The 15,761-nt window shown below is 40.7% G+C and overlaps 1 protein-coding gene across 2 annotated transcripts in view; it reads right to left on the bottom strand.

Annotated features, from left to right (window-relative positions):
- The window catches only part of gabbr2 (gamma-aminobutyric acid (GABA) B receptor, 2), a 692,216-nt gene that overhangs the window by 79,017 nt on the left and 597,438 nt on the right, over positions 1 to 15,761 (bottom strand). For both annotated transcript variants that reach the window (XM_052016888.1, XM_052016889.1), the window contains one exon: positions 22 to 144. In XM_052016888.1, coding sequence (XP_051872848.1) covers positions 22 to 144 — 123 coding nt within the window. The remainder of the gene's footprint in view (positions 1 to 21; positions 145 to 15,761) is intronic.

The following is a 15,761-nucleotide window of genomic DNA, read 5'->3' as shown; positions in this document are numbered from 1 at the left end:
AGTTATTCTCTGTAAACTGACCTCTAAAGGATAGTCTTCTACAGTCCGCTTCAGGGGATCCACAACCTGCCAGCAAATAAGGATGCAGAGATCGATGAGCAGCATCCCACCGACAATGACAAACAGCTTCTGGTCCTTGATGATCTAAGGAGAGAAAAGTTACTCCATGATGTTCCCAGCATTCAAACAGTTGTTTCATGCAGCTCTTTTATTTCAGCTTAAAGCTGACATAGGTTAAGTTACTCAGTTTAAAGTTCAAACATTGCACAGGTTACCATGTTCATTTTATGTTGCTTTGGAATTTGCTGGTCATGATTTATAGAGAACTGTGTGATATTTATCAAATGATGACAGTAACCACCAGATGCAGGAGTGATAAGGCCTGCCCCTGCAAATCATCGGACAATCCAAATGTTACATCATAAGCATGGTATCTTGGTAAAAATCATGGTAAAAATGTTGCCGATCAGAACATCGTTTTCACTGTAATTTGCCTGTCAGGCATGTCACCAATGAGACATGTCAGGCATGTATCATTGGGGACATTGAATTACTTGGTTCTAGGTTCGGTCCTCACTCTGGAACTTGAATACATAATTACATCTGATATTCCAGTGCAGTACAAAGAAACCTCTAAACCATCCAAAGTGTTGACTGCCCTCTTAGGGGGGTTATACTGTACCTCTCCCATCAACCGCAGAGAAAAGGGCTGTAAAAGTTTAACTGGTCATTTACCTCATTACTTTATTTCATGCAGATTTTTGCAGTGAGCATATTTTCTCCCATTTCTCTCCATATTCTAACTGAGACCACACTTCAATATGCTTCATTTGCTGTGATGCATTTAGGTTATCCTTGGTCATGAAGGGTATGATATAAACACAAGATCTTTCTATTATTAATAATGGAAGCCTTTTCCTACTTATTATTACAGAATGAAAGAATTATTAAATCCTACCATTGATCATTTTCATTAAAGTATAAATCATATGGCAGCAAAAGATCAAGGGAGTAGATTCTCCTAATTTACCTTTAATCTACACCTTTTATTAAAGATGGTGCAAACTTCTGTCCCCTCTTCTAGTAACAGAGTGGCTGAACCAGAATCCATTAGAAAATTATAAATGGGGCTGAGAATATTATTTCATAATTTTACTTTACATTCAATAAATAAGAGAAACTGATTAACTCAAAAAGCCTTGTAAATTTCTTGGACATAGAGCTATCGATCTATCCAAAGCATTTAAATCACAGACTCTGCTCGCTGAAACAGATGCACAAATATTCATGTCAGCAGTTCACCCACCCCAGACATTCTCTCTTCTCCTCTCCTCCCATCAGGCAGAAGATACAAAAGCCTGAAACCACATACCACCAGGCTCAAGGACAGCCGCTACCTTGGTGTTATAAGACTATTGAAAGGTCCTCTTGTACGATTCGATGGACTCTTGACTTCACAATCTATCTTGTCATGGTCTTGCGCCTTATTGTCTGCCTGCAGTACACTTTCTCTGTAACTGTAGCACTTGATTCTGCATTCTGTTATTGCTTTTCCCTTGTACTACCTCAATGTACTGATGTGATGAAATGATCTGTATGGATGGCATGCAAAATGCCATGGATGGGGCGGCACGGTAGCGTAGCGGTTAGCGTGACGCAATTACAGCACCAGTGGTCGGGGTTCGATTCCCATCGCTGTCTGCAAGGAGTTTGTACACTCTCCCATGTCTGTGTGGGTTTCCTCCGGGTGCTCCGGTTTCCTCCCACATTGCAAAAAGACGTACAGGTAGGTCAATTTGGGTTTAAAATGGGCAGCGCGGACTCGTTGGGCCGGAAGGGCCTGTTACCATGTTATAAATAAAATTTTAAAAATTAAAAAATTTAATTTAAAAATTTAAAACAAACTTTTTTCACTGTACCTCGGTACATGTGACAATAATAAACCAATTTATCAATTAGCCTTGCCTTTCCCAGATCTGATTAAACTTCTATGCCTGTTCTCACTTGTTGACAGAAAGACCAATAAAGACTCATGCCTAGAAATTCATTCCCAGTCAGCAGTGCTAAACTCAATGTAAAACACATCAGCTTGTTGTATATTGACAATGAAATTCATTTGATTGATTTCAAAGGAATTAATTCCTGAGGCAGAGTGCTATACAATGCACTGATGTGATTGTATAGCTTGTGAATACTGGGGATGGATTTCTGGGCTCAGGCCTGGCTCTAAAATTACATCCACTTTTGAATGCTATTAATGATATCTATTGGAAAGGAAAATTGTCACTCTGTTTCCAATATGAGTCATGGGTGGTAAGAATCTAGGGTTAAATGATCCTTTTATTTCAATTGACCAAGATTTACTAAGGCGGCTGTAAGTAATTTGATCTAAAATAATAAATCAAATATTAAAGATTTCCCATGCATATACTACCTGCCTTCAAAATTCTTTGGTGTTCACATTTAGAATGGAAATGCCTAGTAATGCTGACAATGGTAAGTCTATATGGAAGTAGCTGCCTACCATGATATGGTTGAAGAACACCTTTATTAAACCACATTATGGTTAGCTGAGCATCAGATGCCATTTTATTCCTCCTGTTGCTTCTCCTCAACCATCATGCTGGCTTTCTGTACTTTCTGTTCACCACTTAAGGCAGCATTTTCCATCTTCAAGAGCTTTGTAAAAATCATATAGACCCTGGAAGGCCAGGCTAAGACTTCCTGACACACTCCACTTACCAGTGTCACATTTAACCAGTACAGAAAACAATGTCTTCCAGTCGCCAGCTTCCAAACTCACACTCACACCAAACACTACAACTTCTGTTTCAACAGTCGCACCAAAACACATCAGTTGTGTGTTCATTTTAGAAGTCTGCCTTGTTTTCCTAACAGTCCATTAAAGCAAACTTTGTAAAAATCATATAGACCCTGGAAGGCCAGGCTAAGACTTCCTGACACACTCCACTTACCAGTGTCACATTTAACCAGTACAGAAAACAATGTCTTCCAGTCGCCAGCTTCCAAACTCACACTCACACCAAACACTACAACTTCTGTTTCAACAGTCGCACCAAAACACATCAGTTGTGTGTTCATTTTAGAAGTCTGCCTTGTTTTCCTAACAGTCCATTAAAGCAAACTTTGCCCTCACTCCTCATTGATCAACCCGGTTCATTTTATTTCAGTCTCAGTCAGTCCTTGAACCTGCTCCCACTTCAATCTTACCCTTCTTTAGTTCGACCTGCAATAGCCTGTTTCTGACAGAATGGTGAGAGTGGAGACACACAGTGAGACCAAAAGATAAGGGAAGACTTACTTTATTAGATATTAAGAGACTTGATGGATATATCATTAGAGCAGGAAAGTAATGCTGAGGGAAAAGAACAGCCATGGCCTTATTGAATGGTGGAGCAGGTATGAGGGGTTGAATGGGCTACACCTGCTTCTATTTCTTATGGTCTTTAATGAGAGAATTGATCATAACAATTTTCTTTAATGATACCAGAAAGAATATTATCTCAGATCTCCAACATCCCTTTTACAATATATAACCTGCCATATAGGTGCTGATTATTCCCAAGTCAACTCCCTTCCAAAGCTTCGGGCCTCTGCCATTCCATATTCTATCACGTTATTATGCATTGCAGTGGGAAGGTCATTTTGGTTGATTGGATGGCTGGCACTGCAGGAATTAAATTAATTTCAGGCTTACTGAGGTTGTCAGCACTTTTGGTTAAACACAGGGCCACTTTCTGGAAGGAGGATTTGAGATGTTAGCTCCACCAAGATCAGGTGACCCTGGAAGAAGTTGCACTGAAATTCTGTGCTGGCATGATAGTTGTGTAAATCTATGAAACTTGTGTAAACTTGGACTTTACCTGGGAAAGAAGAGCTACGTAAATAAATGGCAGAGAGTTTATCGTGTTTATCTTGAATGATTCACAGTCAAGGAAATCTTAAACATAGCCATAGTTCATTACAAAACTGGCATAATCAATTACATGCAATGCAAATTTTGCAGTGAAGAGTAGTGCAATGCCATACTTATGTCATAATTAGAGTCTTTCCAGAGAATTTAACCCAATTTTAACATTAGCTCTACGTTCACTATACTTTGTCCAGCCTTTTTTCTGAAATGGGCAGACTTGCTTGCCAATGGTGAGCTGTCCTCACTCACCAGTAACTTATGAAAAGGTTCAAGCTTAATTTTGGTGCATGTCAGCGCTGGGAAATAGCAGGCCAATCCTCAATAGTGAAGCCCTAAGTGGAAATGTCCTCAAGTGATGGTGTCAAGGGATACATAGAACAGTACAGCACAGGAACAGGTCCTTCAGCCCACAATGCTGTGCTGAACTAATTGAACTACTAATTAAACGCCTAACTAAACTAATCCGTTGTGCCTATGCAATGTCCATCTCCCTCCATTCTCTGCACATTCGTGTGCCTAAGAGCCTCTTAAATGCCTCTATTGTATTTGCCTCCAATACCACCACTGGCAACATATTCCAGGCACCCACCACTTTCTGTACAAATAATCTGTCCTGCACATCTCCCCCTCTCAACTTAAATGCATGGTCTCTAGTATTAGACATATAAACTCTGGTAAAAAAGATACCGACTGTCTATCTCATAATCTTATAAACTTCAATCAGATCTCCCCTCAGCCTCTGGCGCTCCAGAGAAAACACCCGAAGTTTGTCCAACCACTCCTTAAAGCACATGCCCTCTAATCCAGGCAGCATCCTTGTAAAATTGACACAAGAAATTCTGCAGATGCTGTAATCTGAAGCAATACACAAAAAGTGCTGGAGGAACTCAGCAGGTCAGGCAGTGTCCATAGACGGAAATAAACAGTCGACGTTTCGGGCCGAGACCCTTCATCAGGACTGGAATGGAGCCAGAATAAGGTGGTGGGGGGAGGGGGAGGAGCACACGCAGGCAGATGATAGGTGAGTCCAGGTGAGAGGGGGAAGGGAGGTGGGGGGGGGGAGAAGATGGAATAAGATGAGAGGTGATAGGTCAAAGAGGCAAAGGCCTGAAGGAGGAATCTAGTCGGAGAGGGCAGTGGACTATGGAATAAAAGATGGAGGAGGGTAGGAGAGGAGATGGGCAGGAATAAGGGAAGACAAAGGGGGGGGGGAGAAAAAGAAGGGGTGGGGTTACCAGAAGTTAGAGAAATCGACGTTAGGGCCATCAGGTTGTGTTGTGAGTGAAGGGAACCGATTTGAAGGATCTCGAAAGTAAAGGACTCTGAACAATCTGGCAAGGAAGGATTTTATTTACAAAGACAGACCAGGGAAAATGGTAACGGGAATAACACACACGCACACACAGTTGATAGTGAGTGTGGGAGGATTGCCACGGAGGTAAAATACACACACGCACACACACACAACAAACTGGGTACATACAATACGACACCTGCCACCCCTTGACTCAGAGCAGGCACGGCTCTATGCTACCAGGGATACTAACTAATTTCTCTTAAACAGTGCACAGCTTACCAACAAGGCATCCCTCGGAGAAAAAAGAGGGAGAACCAAGCACATGTGGCACTCTTTATAGTGCTGGAGGGCTGGGGGGTCCAGCCCAGGTAGTTCAACAGGCCAATGGCCTGAGGCCAAGTACAAAGGTGCTTAAAGGGACCAATGGTCAGGTGTGCACTGATGGGTGGGGTGGAGCCAAACCTTGATTGACAGCGGTGTGTCTTTCGACCAGGTAGGGGCAGTGTTGTCACGTGACAGCCACGGCCCTCCACAATACAGGTTGGAGACTCCCAAGGCAGAATATGAGGTGTTGTTCCTCCAACCTGCATCTGGCCTCAACTTGGAGGCCATGGATAGACATGTCGGTATGGGAGTAAGATGCAGAATTGAAGTGGGTGGCCACTTGGAGGTCCTGGTGGCAGACGGAGCGAAGGTGCTTGACGAAGCGGTCACCCAATCCTTGGCGGGTCTCACCGATGCAGAGGGGGCTTCACTGGGAGCACTGGATGTAATAAATGACACCCTGGGACTCACAGATGAAGTGCTGCCTCACCTGGAAGGATTGTCTGGGACACTGAATGGTGGTGAGGGAGGAGTTGTAGGGACAGGTGCAGCACGTGGTGCGGTTGCAGGCACAAGTGCCGGGGGGGGTTATCGGTGGGGAGGGATGAGTTGTCAAGGGAGTCACGGAGAGAGCAGTCCCTTTTCTCCCCACCCCCACTCCTTTGTCTTCCCTCATTCCTGTGGCTCCCTTTCCCCACCTTGATGACCTGCCCATCTCCTCTCCTTCCCTCTTCCATCCTTTATTCCATGGTCCACTGCCCCGTCCTACCAGATTCCTTCTTCTTCAGCCCTTTGCCTCTTTGACCTATCACCTCTCAGCTTATTACATCTTCCCCCACCTTCCCTCACCCACCTACCTTCCTCCTCTCACCTGAACTCACCTATCCCCGGCCTACTTGTGCTCCTCCCCCTGCCCACACCTTCTTATTCTGGCTTCTGCCCTCTTCCTTTCCAGTCCTGATGAAGGGTCTTGGCCCAAAACGTTGACTGTTTATTTCCCTCCATGGATGCTGCCTGACCTGCTGAGTTCCTCCAGCACTTTTTGTGTATTGATCCTGGTAAACTGCTTTTACACTCTCTCCAAAGCCACCACATCCTTCCTATAATGGGGTGATCAGAATTGAATGCAATACTCCAGATGTGGCCTGACCAGAATTTTATAAAGCTGCCACATAACTTCCTGACTCTCAAACTCAAGGCCTCAACTAATAAAGTCAAGTATGCCATAGGCCTTCTTTACCACCTTATCAACCTGTGCAGTCACTTTCAGGGAGCTATGGACTTGGACCCCAAGATCCCTTTGTACATCAACACTGTTAAGGGTCTTGCCATTACATTTAAGGGTCCCTTTACATTTGATCTCCCAAAGGGATGATGGGAAGAACAAGCCCCACTAACGAAGAAGGTGAAATAAACTTTAGGTTGCAAGATAAGACATGACCCATGATTAGTCAACTATCAAAATATCAACATTTTCAATACTTTTGAAAGTCTGACAAAGTATTAAAAATATTAAAAATCAATTAACGTTTCTTTATTAAAAATCACAAATAAATAACAAAAAACTAAAACAAAACAATTGAAAATATTTAACTAAATTCAATTAATTTAAATTAGCTAATATTTAACCTTACAGCCTCTCAGCCACCACTATCATTTTTATGTGAATAGAATTTTTGTCACTGATAATTTTTTTTTAAAAACTTAAGATACTTGTAGCTGTTGTTCCTAGGGGCAAGAAGAAATAAAATCCTTTGAAAGCATTTGTTCTGGCAACTCATATTTACTTTCAATGCCATTTGGCAAAAATAGCATTGGCTGCCTCGGAGCAAGTAAAAGTTGTACCCAGGATGAGAAACAGATACAAGTTCTCTTATTTGAACATACAAATGGACTAAGGCATGCTTAAGATAGGGGAAAGAGGAACTCTTGTTGATCCTTTGCCAGATGCTGTCTGGTTTGATTCACATAGAAGAGTGTGTACCAACTACTACCATCAGGGAGGAGGTACACAGAAGCCTGAAGACCCACACTCAACAATTTAGGAACGGCCTCTTTCCCTCCACCATCAGATTTCTGAACGGTTCATGAACCCATGAACAATACTCAATTGTTCCTTTCTTTTTTGTGCACTATTTATTTGTTTATTTTGTAATTTATGTAATGTTATATTTTTGCACTGTACTGCTGCTGCAAAACAACAAATTTCATGACATACAAGTCAGTGATAATAAACCTGATTCTGATTTGTTTTAGTCTACAAATAGCACTTAAACAGGTCCCACTAATCCCATTTTAATTTTAATGGTAGAGATCATTTGTTACATTAGAAACTGAGAGCATTGATAAATACAGTGATTGAGGGACAGATTTCATGCAGTCTGCCCTTGTCCCATTCAGGATTGCATGGATACATATTTTGCTTTGGGATGTAAAAGACAGGAAAGCATCTGCTGACCCTACTTCAAACAATTGCTATTCCAACTGTGTGCTCCAGAAGGTAGAGTTCAGACAAGAAAATGATATATGATCTGTGTCAAAATAAGATGACAACCTGAATGCAAAGCGCTTAGAAATTATGTTATGCCAGCCATATTCAGAATCATGCTGCATTAACATTCAAAACTGTGCCATCCTGTCAAACCCCTACAGGTGACATAACAGGAATTATAACAGGGATACCAGTTCTCAATGTTCAGCCATGTCATTCAGGCAACAACTGCATAGTTTGAGGGACTTGTTTATCATATTTGCCATGAATGCCTAACTAAAGCAGTGAAACAGGTGTTTTTGAGTGACAAATATAATATTTATATCCCAATACTAAATCTCTTGCATTTACACCAGCATTTTGGCAAGGGTTATGGAGTTAGAGTCATACTGCATGGAAACAGATCTTCAGCCCACTGAGTCTGTGTTAATCATCAAAAACCTTTTTACACTAATCCAATTTTATTCTTACCACATTCTCGTCAACACCTCAACAGATTCCACCACTCAGTTACACACTAATTTACAGTGGCCAATTAACCTACCAACCCACACATCTTTGGGACGTGGAGGAAACTGCAGAACCCAGAGAATGTGCAAACTCCACGCAGACAGCAAAGGAAGTCATGATTATACCGGGTCGCTGAAGGTTTGAGCTCTACTAGCTGTGTCACTGTCCAGTGGCTACTATCAGAACATTACAGATTTCCACTTTTTTAATGAGGTGGGACATAAAAATGACAGCCAATCATTGTTGAATCTTGTCTACAATGAAAGAAAATAGCAGCTAAAATTGATCCTAAGATTTCAGAGTGCTCCAGGCCGGTCTTGTGGCCTGAAACATTTTTATGTGCCAGAATTCACAGTTGAGAAGCACTGCATGGGGGTGAGATTTGTGAAATTTATGGTTGGCGATATCAACCCACTGGTCCTGCCTTGTTTACCAGGACACCCTGATCTAGCCAAATCCCAGCTGCAGAACATTTTCAAACATCTTCAAGGTCCATTGTGAGATTGCACAGGTTTTTACATGCATGTTGTGCTGTAAATTTAATAAATTACCTATTTTATGGTCTGTAGATTATCTTTGTTACAAAATAGGAACAGGAATTGGCCATTCAATACCCTGGCCTGGCTTTAAATTCAGTTATCTGATGGCTGATTTGCATTTTAATCCATTTACTTACATTGGTTCCATTATCCTTAACACACACAGCCTAACAAATATCGATCATCAAGTCAATTTAACTCAACCTCACCAGCTTTTTGAGGGCTTGAGCTGCAGACCACTACCCTGGGCCTGAGGAAGTACTTCTTGCCAAAGGCAGTTGTAATTTTTGGGTTATGCAATATGTTGCTGTGAACAATAATTATTGCTTTAAGGGCAACTCTTTAAGGATTGTGTTAAGTGACAAATAGCTTTCTGGGTTGCAATAAGGGACTCCAGAGCACCAATCTATGAGGATTATTTTTTTTCCAAAAGGTCACGTCTTGTTTCAAGATCCTTGTGTCTTACTTGCATTTATCTGGACACATTGCCGATGGACTTTGTGGATTTGGGGAATCCGGAGAGAACATATTTCTATTGCTGGCAACAAGGATAGAAGGATGAGGAGTCACATCCATCATAGCAGACCAAATTAGTCTGCATCAGTAGGGTGTGTCTGGAAAACTCAGAATCATTCATCATGAGTTCAGGTGCAGTCTCAAGCACAAGGCAGAAGGATCAAAATTGAATGCATGCAATAGACTAATCTTGGAACTATCCAAGCAGCATTCAGTACAAAGTGACAGGCAGTCACAGACTGGGTATACTGGGAATCTATGACGAAGCAGAGGAATCCTTCAATTCATATATTGAAAAGGATGTAGAGGTTCCTCCAGGTGAACAGTATTATTGGAACAGAGGCCAAGGACAAGGAGGCTCATATTGAGTAAAAATCTAACTTTGTTCACAGGAGTATGGCCAGGTGCTTATGTGATGCTGGCAAGTCCATCTGTGCCCTATGGGATAATCAATGACCATTTAACAAAGAAGTTGAGAATTTGCAAAATCGCTTCAACTAGCACCCCCATAGAGGGTGATAAGTTCCACATCTGCAATCAGAGATCAGGGAAGATGATTAACTTATGTAGTTGTTCTGAAAAGCCACTATGGAAGCATATCTTGAGGCATTTTAGATCGTGTGCTCAGAGATAGTTTAGTGCAGACTAACTTACCCAGTCTAAGTCACTAGGTGTTCAAGATCTAACATTTAGATTGGCAATGCAGGATATGGTGTCTAAAAATGCAGAGAGATGCATGTGTTAAGTGAAAGGGAAGTTTATGGACCAATGGCAGGAAAATTAGCAGAAGTTCTGACATAAAGTCTGAGTCATATGTGCACAAATGGTGCAAAACATAGCTATGGCAGAAAATCCTGCTACCATTGTCATGGAAACCACTTAACTCAAGCCTGTCAGTTTAGAGCTGCAAAATGCTTTCAGTGATGCAAGGGTGCATAACCTTCACATGCAATGCTAGACTTACACAGTAAACCAGAATGGTCCCCAATGGAAGGGAAGTAATTATAATAGAAAGCTACAGAAGGGAGGTGTACACACCATTGAGATGGATGAGTGGTATGAGGAAAGAAGTTTGAATACTGTACATGCCACTGGTGGTGGCAATAATTGAGACACAGATAAGAATATTTTAAATCTTCCATCATAGGAGAGACACCTATAAATACATGTTTGATCAGGGTGCTATTACAGAGAAATACTTTTAAATTAAGGACATATTCTAATGAGATCCTGAGAACATTAAGACAAATGGAACATACAATCCTCTATAATGGGCAGTAGGCAAGAACACTGATGTTAGTTGATGATTATACTTACAGAACAATGAGTTGAGGATGGATTGGAAAAGCTGTATTCAGTATAAAATATATTAAGACCAGGTGTGAGCAGGTTTTTGCAACAATTTGGCATTTATGGATTGTATAAGCGTATTGAGGGGAACGACGCTCATGTAAAAATCAAATGCCAAATTGATATATTGTAATCTCTGATGTGTACCCCTGTAGCCATGGAGGATGAGAAACTCCAGAAGTATTCAGAAAGCCACATTGGCGTAATGTCAGCTTAACCAAAACAAATGAGCCTTCAGCTACAAAGCAGAAATTCATTTAGATCTGCATGTAAATAAGAGTGGGATACAGAGGATGGTGGAGGCAGAGACTCTCACAACATTTGTATCCGGATGAACCAATGCATAGAAGGCTTTGGGCAAAGCGCTGGTAAACAGGATTAGTATAGATAGGTGTTTAATGGTTGGCACAATGATAGTAGGCTGAAGGGTCTGTTTCTGTGCCGTGAGACTCAATGATTGTGACATCAAATATTCCTCTAAAACATGTTGCTTCCTCAATAAAAATGGTACATTGTAACATTGTGTGCTCCAAAAGGGGAGCTATGCATTAATGGTGTGTGGGTTGGAGGAATGGTTAGAATACTGTGCTAAATAAAATCTTTTGAAAGCATTTTTTTGGCATCTTGAATTTACCTTAAATGTCATTTGGCTCAATTGGTTGTACTCTTGCCTTTAAGTGAGATGGTTGTAGGTTTGCAAATCATTCCAAGATCAGATATTTCCTTAGTACAGTACTGTTGGATTGCTGCATTGCAAGATGTTTATCTCAGAAAACATGCTAAATTAAGATGTTAAATTGAGATTCCAGCGATACAATGATCATGATCTGGCAATGCTATCCAAAGTACAAGGAGTTTTTTTTTGGTAACGTGGCTAACAGTCCTCCTTAATCAAAAACAGTTTGATTAGTATGACCATTTCATTCTTGTTTGTTGAATCTTGCTGTGAACAAAACACTAAATTTGTTTATTTAAAGGTTAACTCTGTTCTTCACAAATAATTCATCTAAAATAATTCTTTATCTGAGTTATGTTTTAAAAACAGTTGGAAAAATGGTAAAATTCTCTTTGTACAACTAATGTTTTTTTTAATTATTCAAACTACCACCGAAAGGATCCCCAAATGACGTTAATGCTTAATATTGAGTTATGGTTTTTGCAGTGAAAAATGCTGATCACAACTGAAAAGCTACAACTTGTAATATTTTAATTATGAAACTTGCCTAGAACTTATTCCTTTGAGTAGAGCACACTGTGCTCACATAACCCTTTTTAATGCTCCTATCCTGCTTAGTTTGTTTCCATTGGGAATCTGGGACTATGGATTCAAGGGGTAGGTGTTAATGGAGTGAAGTGGTGCTGAGGTCAAATGTCATCCATGAATGATTGAATGATGGGACAGGCAGAAGAGTCCAGATCACCTACTCCTGCTTCTGGTCCAAATGTCCTTATATTTATTTGTGAAGTGCCTTGGGACATTTCTTCACTTTGCAAATGTTACATCAATGTGTTTCTATTGTTGGAAAAAAAGTAAAATTTACAGAAAAGGAAATGGCATCCTTTTACTTTTATGTCTGAGGAGTATACTGGAAAATTTTCAGCCTCAGAATACGTAGACATGATTGGTTCTTCCTTGCAAGTGCCCTGAGGAAAATACATATTCAGTCTAAGTGGGTGTGTGCATATGCACCACCATGCTTGTCCAGCATAAATTTAGCAGGAGATCTTCAGAAACTCCATGGGTTAGAAATTCACACTCTGTTATATGTACTAAATGTACAATGTCGTTACACAGGTGCATTGAACTCTGATACTCAGTTTCATTGAAATCTAATTTATGATCCTCTGAATTATATAGTATTCTCTATTTCCAGTTTCTATTTGTTACTTTTATGCATCAGCAGTTAAAAATTTGTACCCAGAAAATTGAGGCATTGTGACTTGGGATGCTTTTCTGTTTGGTGTTTACAAAACTTTGAATGCTTCATCTACAGATGAATTCAGTTTTTCCAAGGCCATTCACATTGTAATCACCTGAACAAATCTTTTATATGGCACTAAATTAGAAGAAGAACTGAATGCCCTCTTTCCATTCCTACCTTGCAACACTAAAACCTTGAAGCAAAGTACAACAGGGTATGCAAAAATGTAAAGAGAAGCCACTGTGACATCCAGGGAAAGGGTTAGGGAAGCAGTGCAATCACAATCTAGGCTCAGTACATTGAGCAGTTACCATGGAGACAGCATTCAAAATACTTGTAAAAATTAATCAAAGGTAGAAACTTACAGATTTCATAATTAAGATGTTTTGTGACCACCACAAAAATTCATTCTTCATTTAACACCTTTGATGCACTTACATGTTATGGACCAGAACTGTGCTAAAAATATAAGCCGACATTTTCCACTTCTAACCAGCCTTCAATTTTCCTGCTCACTAAAAGGATGGCAAGGAAATCATTGGCTGTCAGGATCTTGCCACATAAGTACTGACCACCTTTAGAAGTAAGACCCTGCAGATACAAATCAAGGCTTCTTGAACTGCAAGGCCATAAGTAGTAGAACAGGATAGGCCATTAAGCCCCTCAAGCATGTTCCACCACTTAATAGGTTCACAGCTGATCTGACATTCCTCAAGTCCACTTTCCTGTCTTTTTCCCATAATTCTCTGACTGATTAGAAATGTATCAATCTCAAGAATTCTGATCCCCACTGCTCTCTGTGGCAAGGACTTCCAAAGACTCACAAATGTCTGAAAGAAGAAATTCTTTTTCATCTCAGTCTTAAATGGGTGCCTCCTTATTAGGAGACCATGCCCTCAAGTTATGGACTCTCCCATGTGAGGAAACATGCTACCAACATTTACCACCCCTCCCTCTCAAGTACAATATACATTTAAGATCACCCCTCATTCTTCTAAACTCCAATGAGTCCCAACCTGCTTAACTTTTCCTCAGAGGACAACCTCTAAATATCCAGGATCATGCTCGTGAGGCTCCATTGAACTGCCTCCAATGCAATGTTATTTTTCTTTAAATAGGGTGACCAAAATAATTTACATTCTCTAGATGTGATCTCACCAGTGCCTTGTCCTGTTGAAGTAAGACTTCGCTACTTTTACACTCCAATCCTCTTGAAATAAAGGCCAACCTTCCATTAGCTTTCCCTTTGACCTGCTCCACTTATATGTTAACTTTCTGTGCTTCATGCACAAGAACCCTCAATTCCTTTCTGCATTTCTTTTGTTCTTCCTTCTTTCGCAGCAACCCTCCAATCTGCCAGCTTTTGTGCCTACTCACCTAACATCAATATCTCTCTGTAAATTGCTTGCATCCTTCTCACAACTTGCATTCTCACTTATTTTTGTATTGTTTGCAAATTTGCTTCCTTCCTCCAAGACATTAATATTTATTGCAAGTAGTTGCGGTCTCCACACTGATCCCTGTGGCACCCATTGGACACAGGTGAACAATCTGAAAATGACTCAATAATACCTACTTGCCGCTTCCTTCTCATTAGCCAATCCTCTGTCCACACCAATATTCTATCTTTAATATCATGCACTCTGTTATTATGACTTAGCCTTTTGCCCTCTGTCTTCCAGAAGTCCAAATATAATCTCTCTGCTGGTTCCCCTTTATCCACTCTGGTAATGACTTCCTCAAAGAGCTCTAATAAATTTGTCAAGCACATGTTCCCCTTCATTAAGCCATGCTGACTCTGCCTGATTAGCTTACGAATTTCCAAATGTGCTGCTATTATTTCCTTAATAATTGATTCTATTTTTAAATGCAATGCCATCCTTATTTGTGAAATTACACAAGACACCAGAAGCTAACCAATAGAGCAATCAAGCCACATAATAACTGGCGCAGAGCAATATCCCACAAATAGGAATATAATGATGACTGTAACAACATAGGAAAAAGAAGCAGTAGTAGGCTATTTGGCCCCTTCAGGAATGAGCCCTGGACCCACTACTTTCTGTTTCAGTTGTCAGAGTGCTGCCACTAAAGATATACATAGTATTATTTGGTCTCAGCTTACTCCACAGCCAGCATGCACAGAGGCTTCCGTAGACTCATAAACTACAATACCCAGAATGGACATCATGCAGCTCAGAAGTTCTGACGTCCCATCCATTGGGCAGGTGGTGAAGATAGCACAAGGATTTTTTCCTTTTATTTCTCTTTCTGATACCATCTTCTCTTTTTCCCACCACTCAGCAAATGACAAGGCAACAAGTGTTTGATCTGAGTACCATCAGTGGATGTTCCAGCTTGCCTTTCACTCCCAAGAGGGCGATTGAGGCAGAGGGAGTGGATGGTGGGGGTGAGGAATCCAGTGTGGCAGTGATGGGAGTGGTTTGACAGCCGACAGTATGGCAGGTCTACTGTGTCCAACCTTCAAGACTACATGGTGGGATGAATTTGGTTCCTGTGATCCCATTAGAGTTTGGAAATCCCCATATCTATGTTCATTATCACACTGGCATATTGAATATTTTCACTTTTGGGACCTCTATTTAAATAAAACACTTATCAGATGCAATGCAGAAATCCCCACAACAATCTGCTAATATAACTATCATTCTAAATGAGGATTAAGATTATGAACATGAAATTCATCCCTGCCTGGTTCTGGAAGCAAAAACAGAAGGAAGGAAAGCCTTCTGAATTCAACATAAAATGCCTGCAAGATACAATTTGTAGGCCACCATACGAGAAAGATGGATTAAACTCATAATCCCTGGATCACTAGGGAAATTAGTCAGATGAGATATATAATTGGATAATAGTG

This window comes from Pristis pectinata, chromosome 5 (genome assembly GCF_009764475.1).
Source record: "Pristis pectinata isolate sPriPec2 chromosome 5, sPriPec2.1.pri, whole genome shotgun sequence".
Lineage (NCBI taxonomy): Eukaryota > Metazoa > Chordata > Chondrichthyes > Rhinopristiformes > Pristidae > Pristis > Pristis pectinata.
This window is presented reverse-complemented; position numbering and strand designations above follow the sequence as displayed.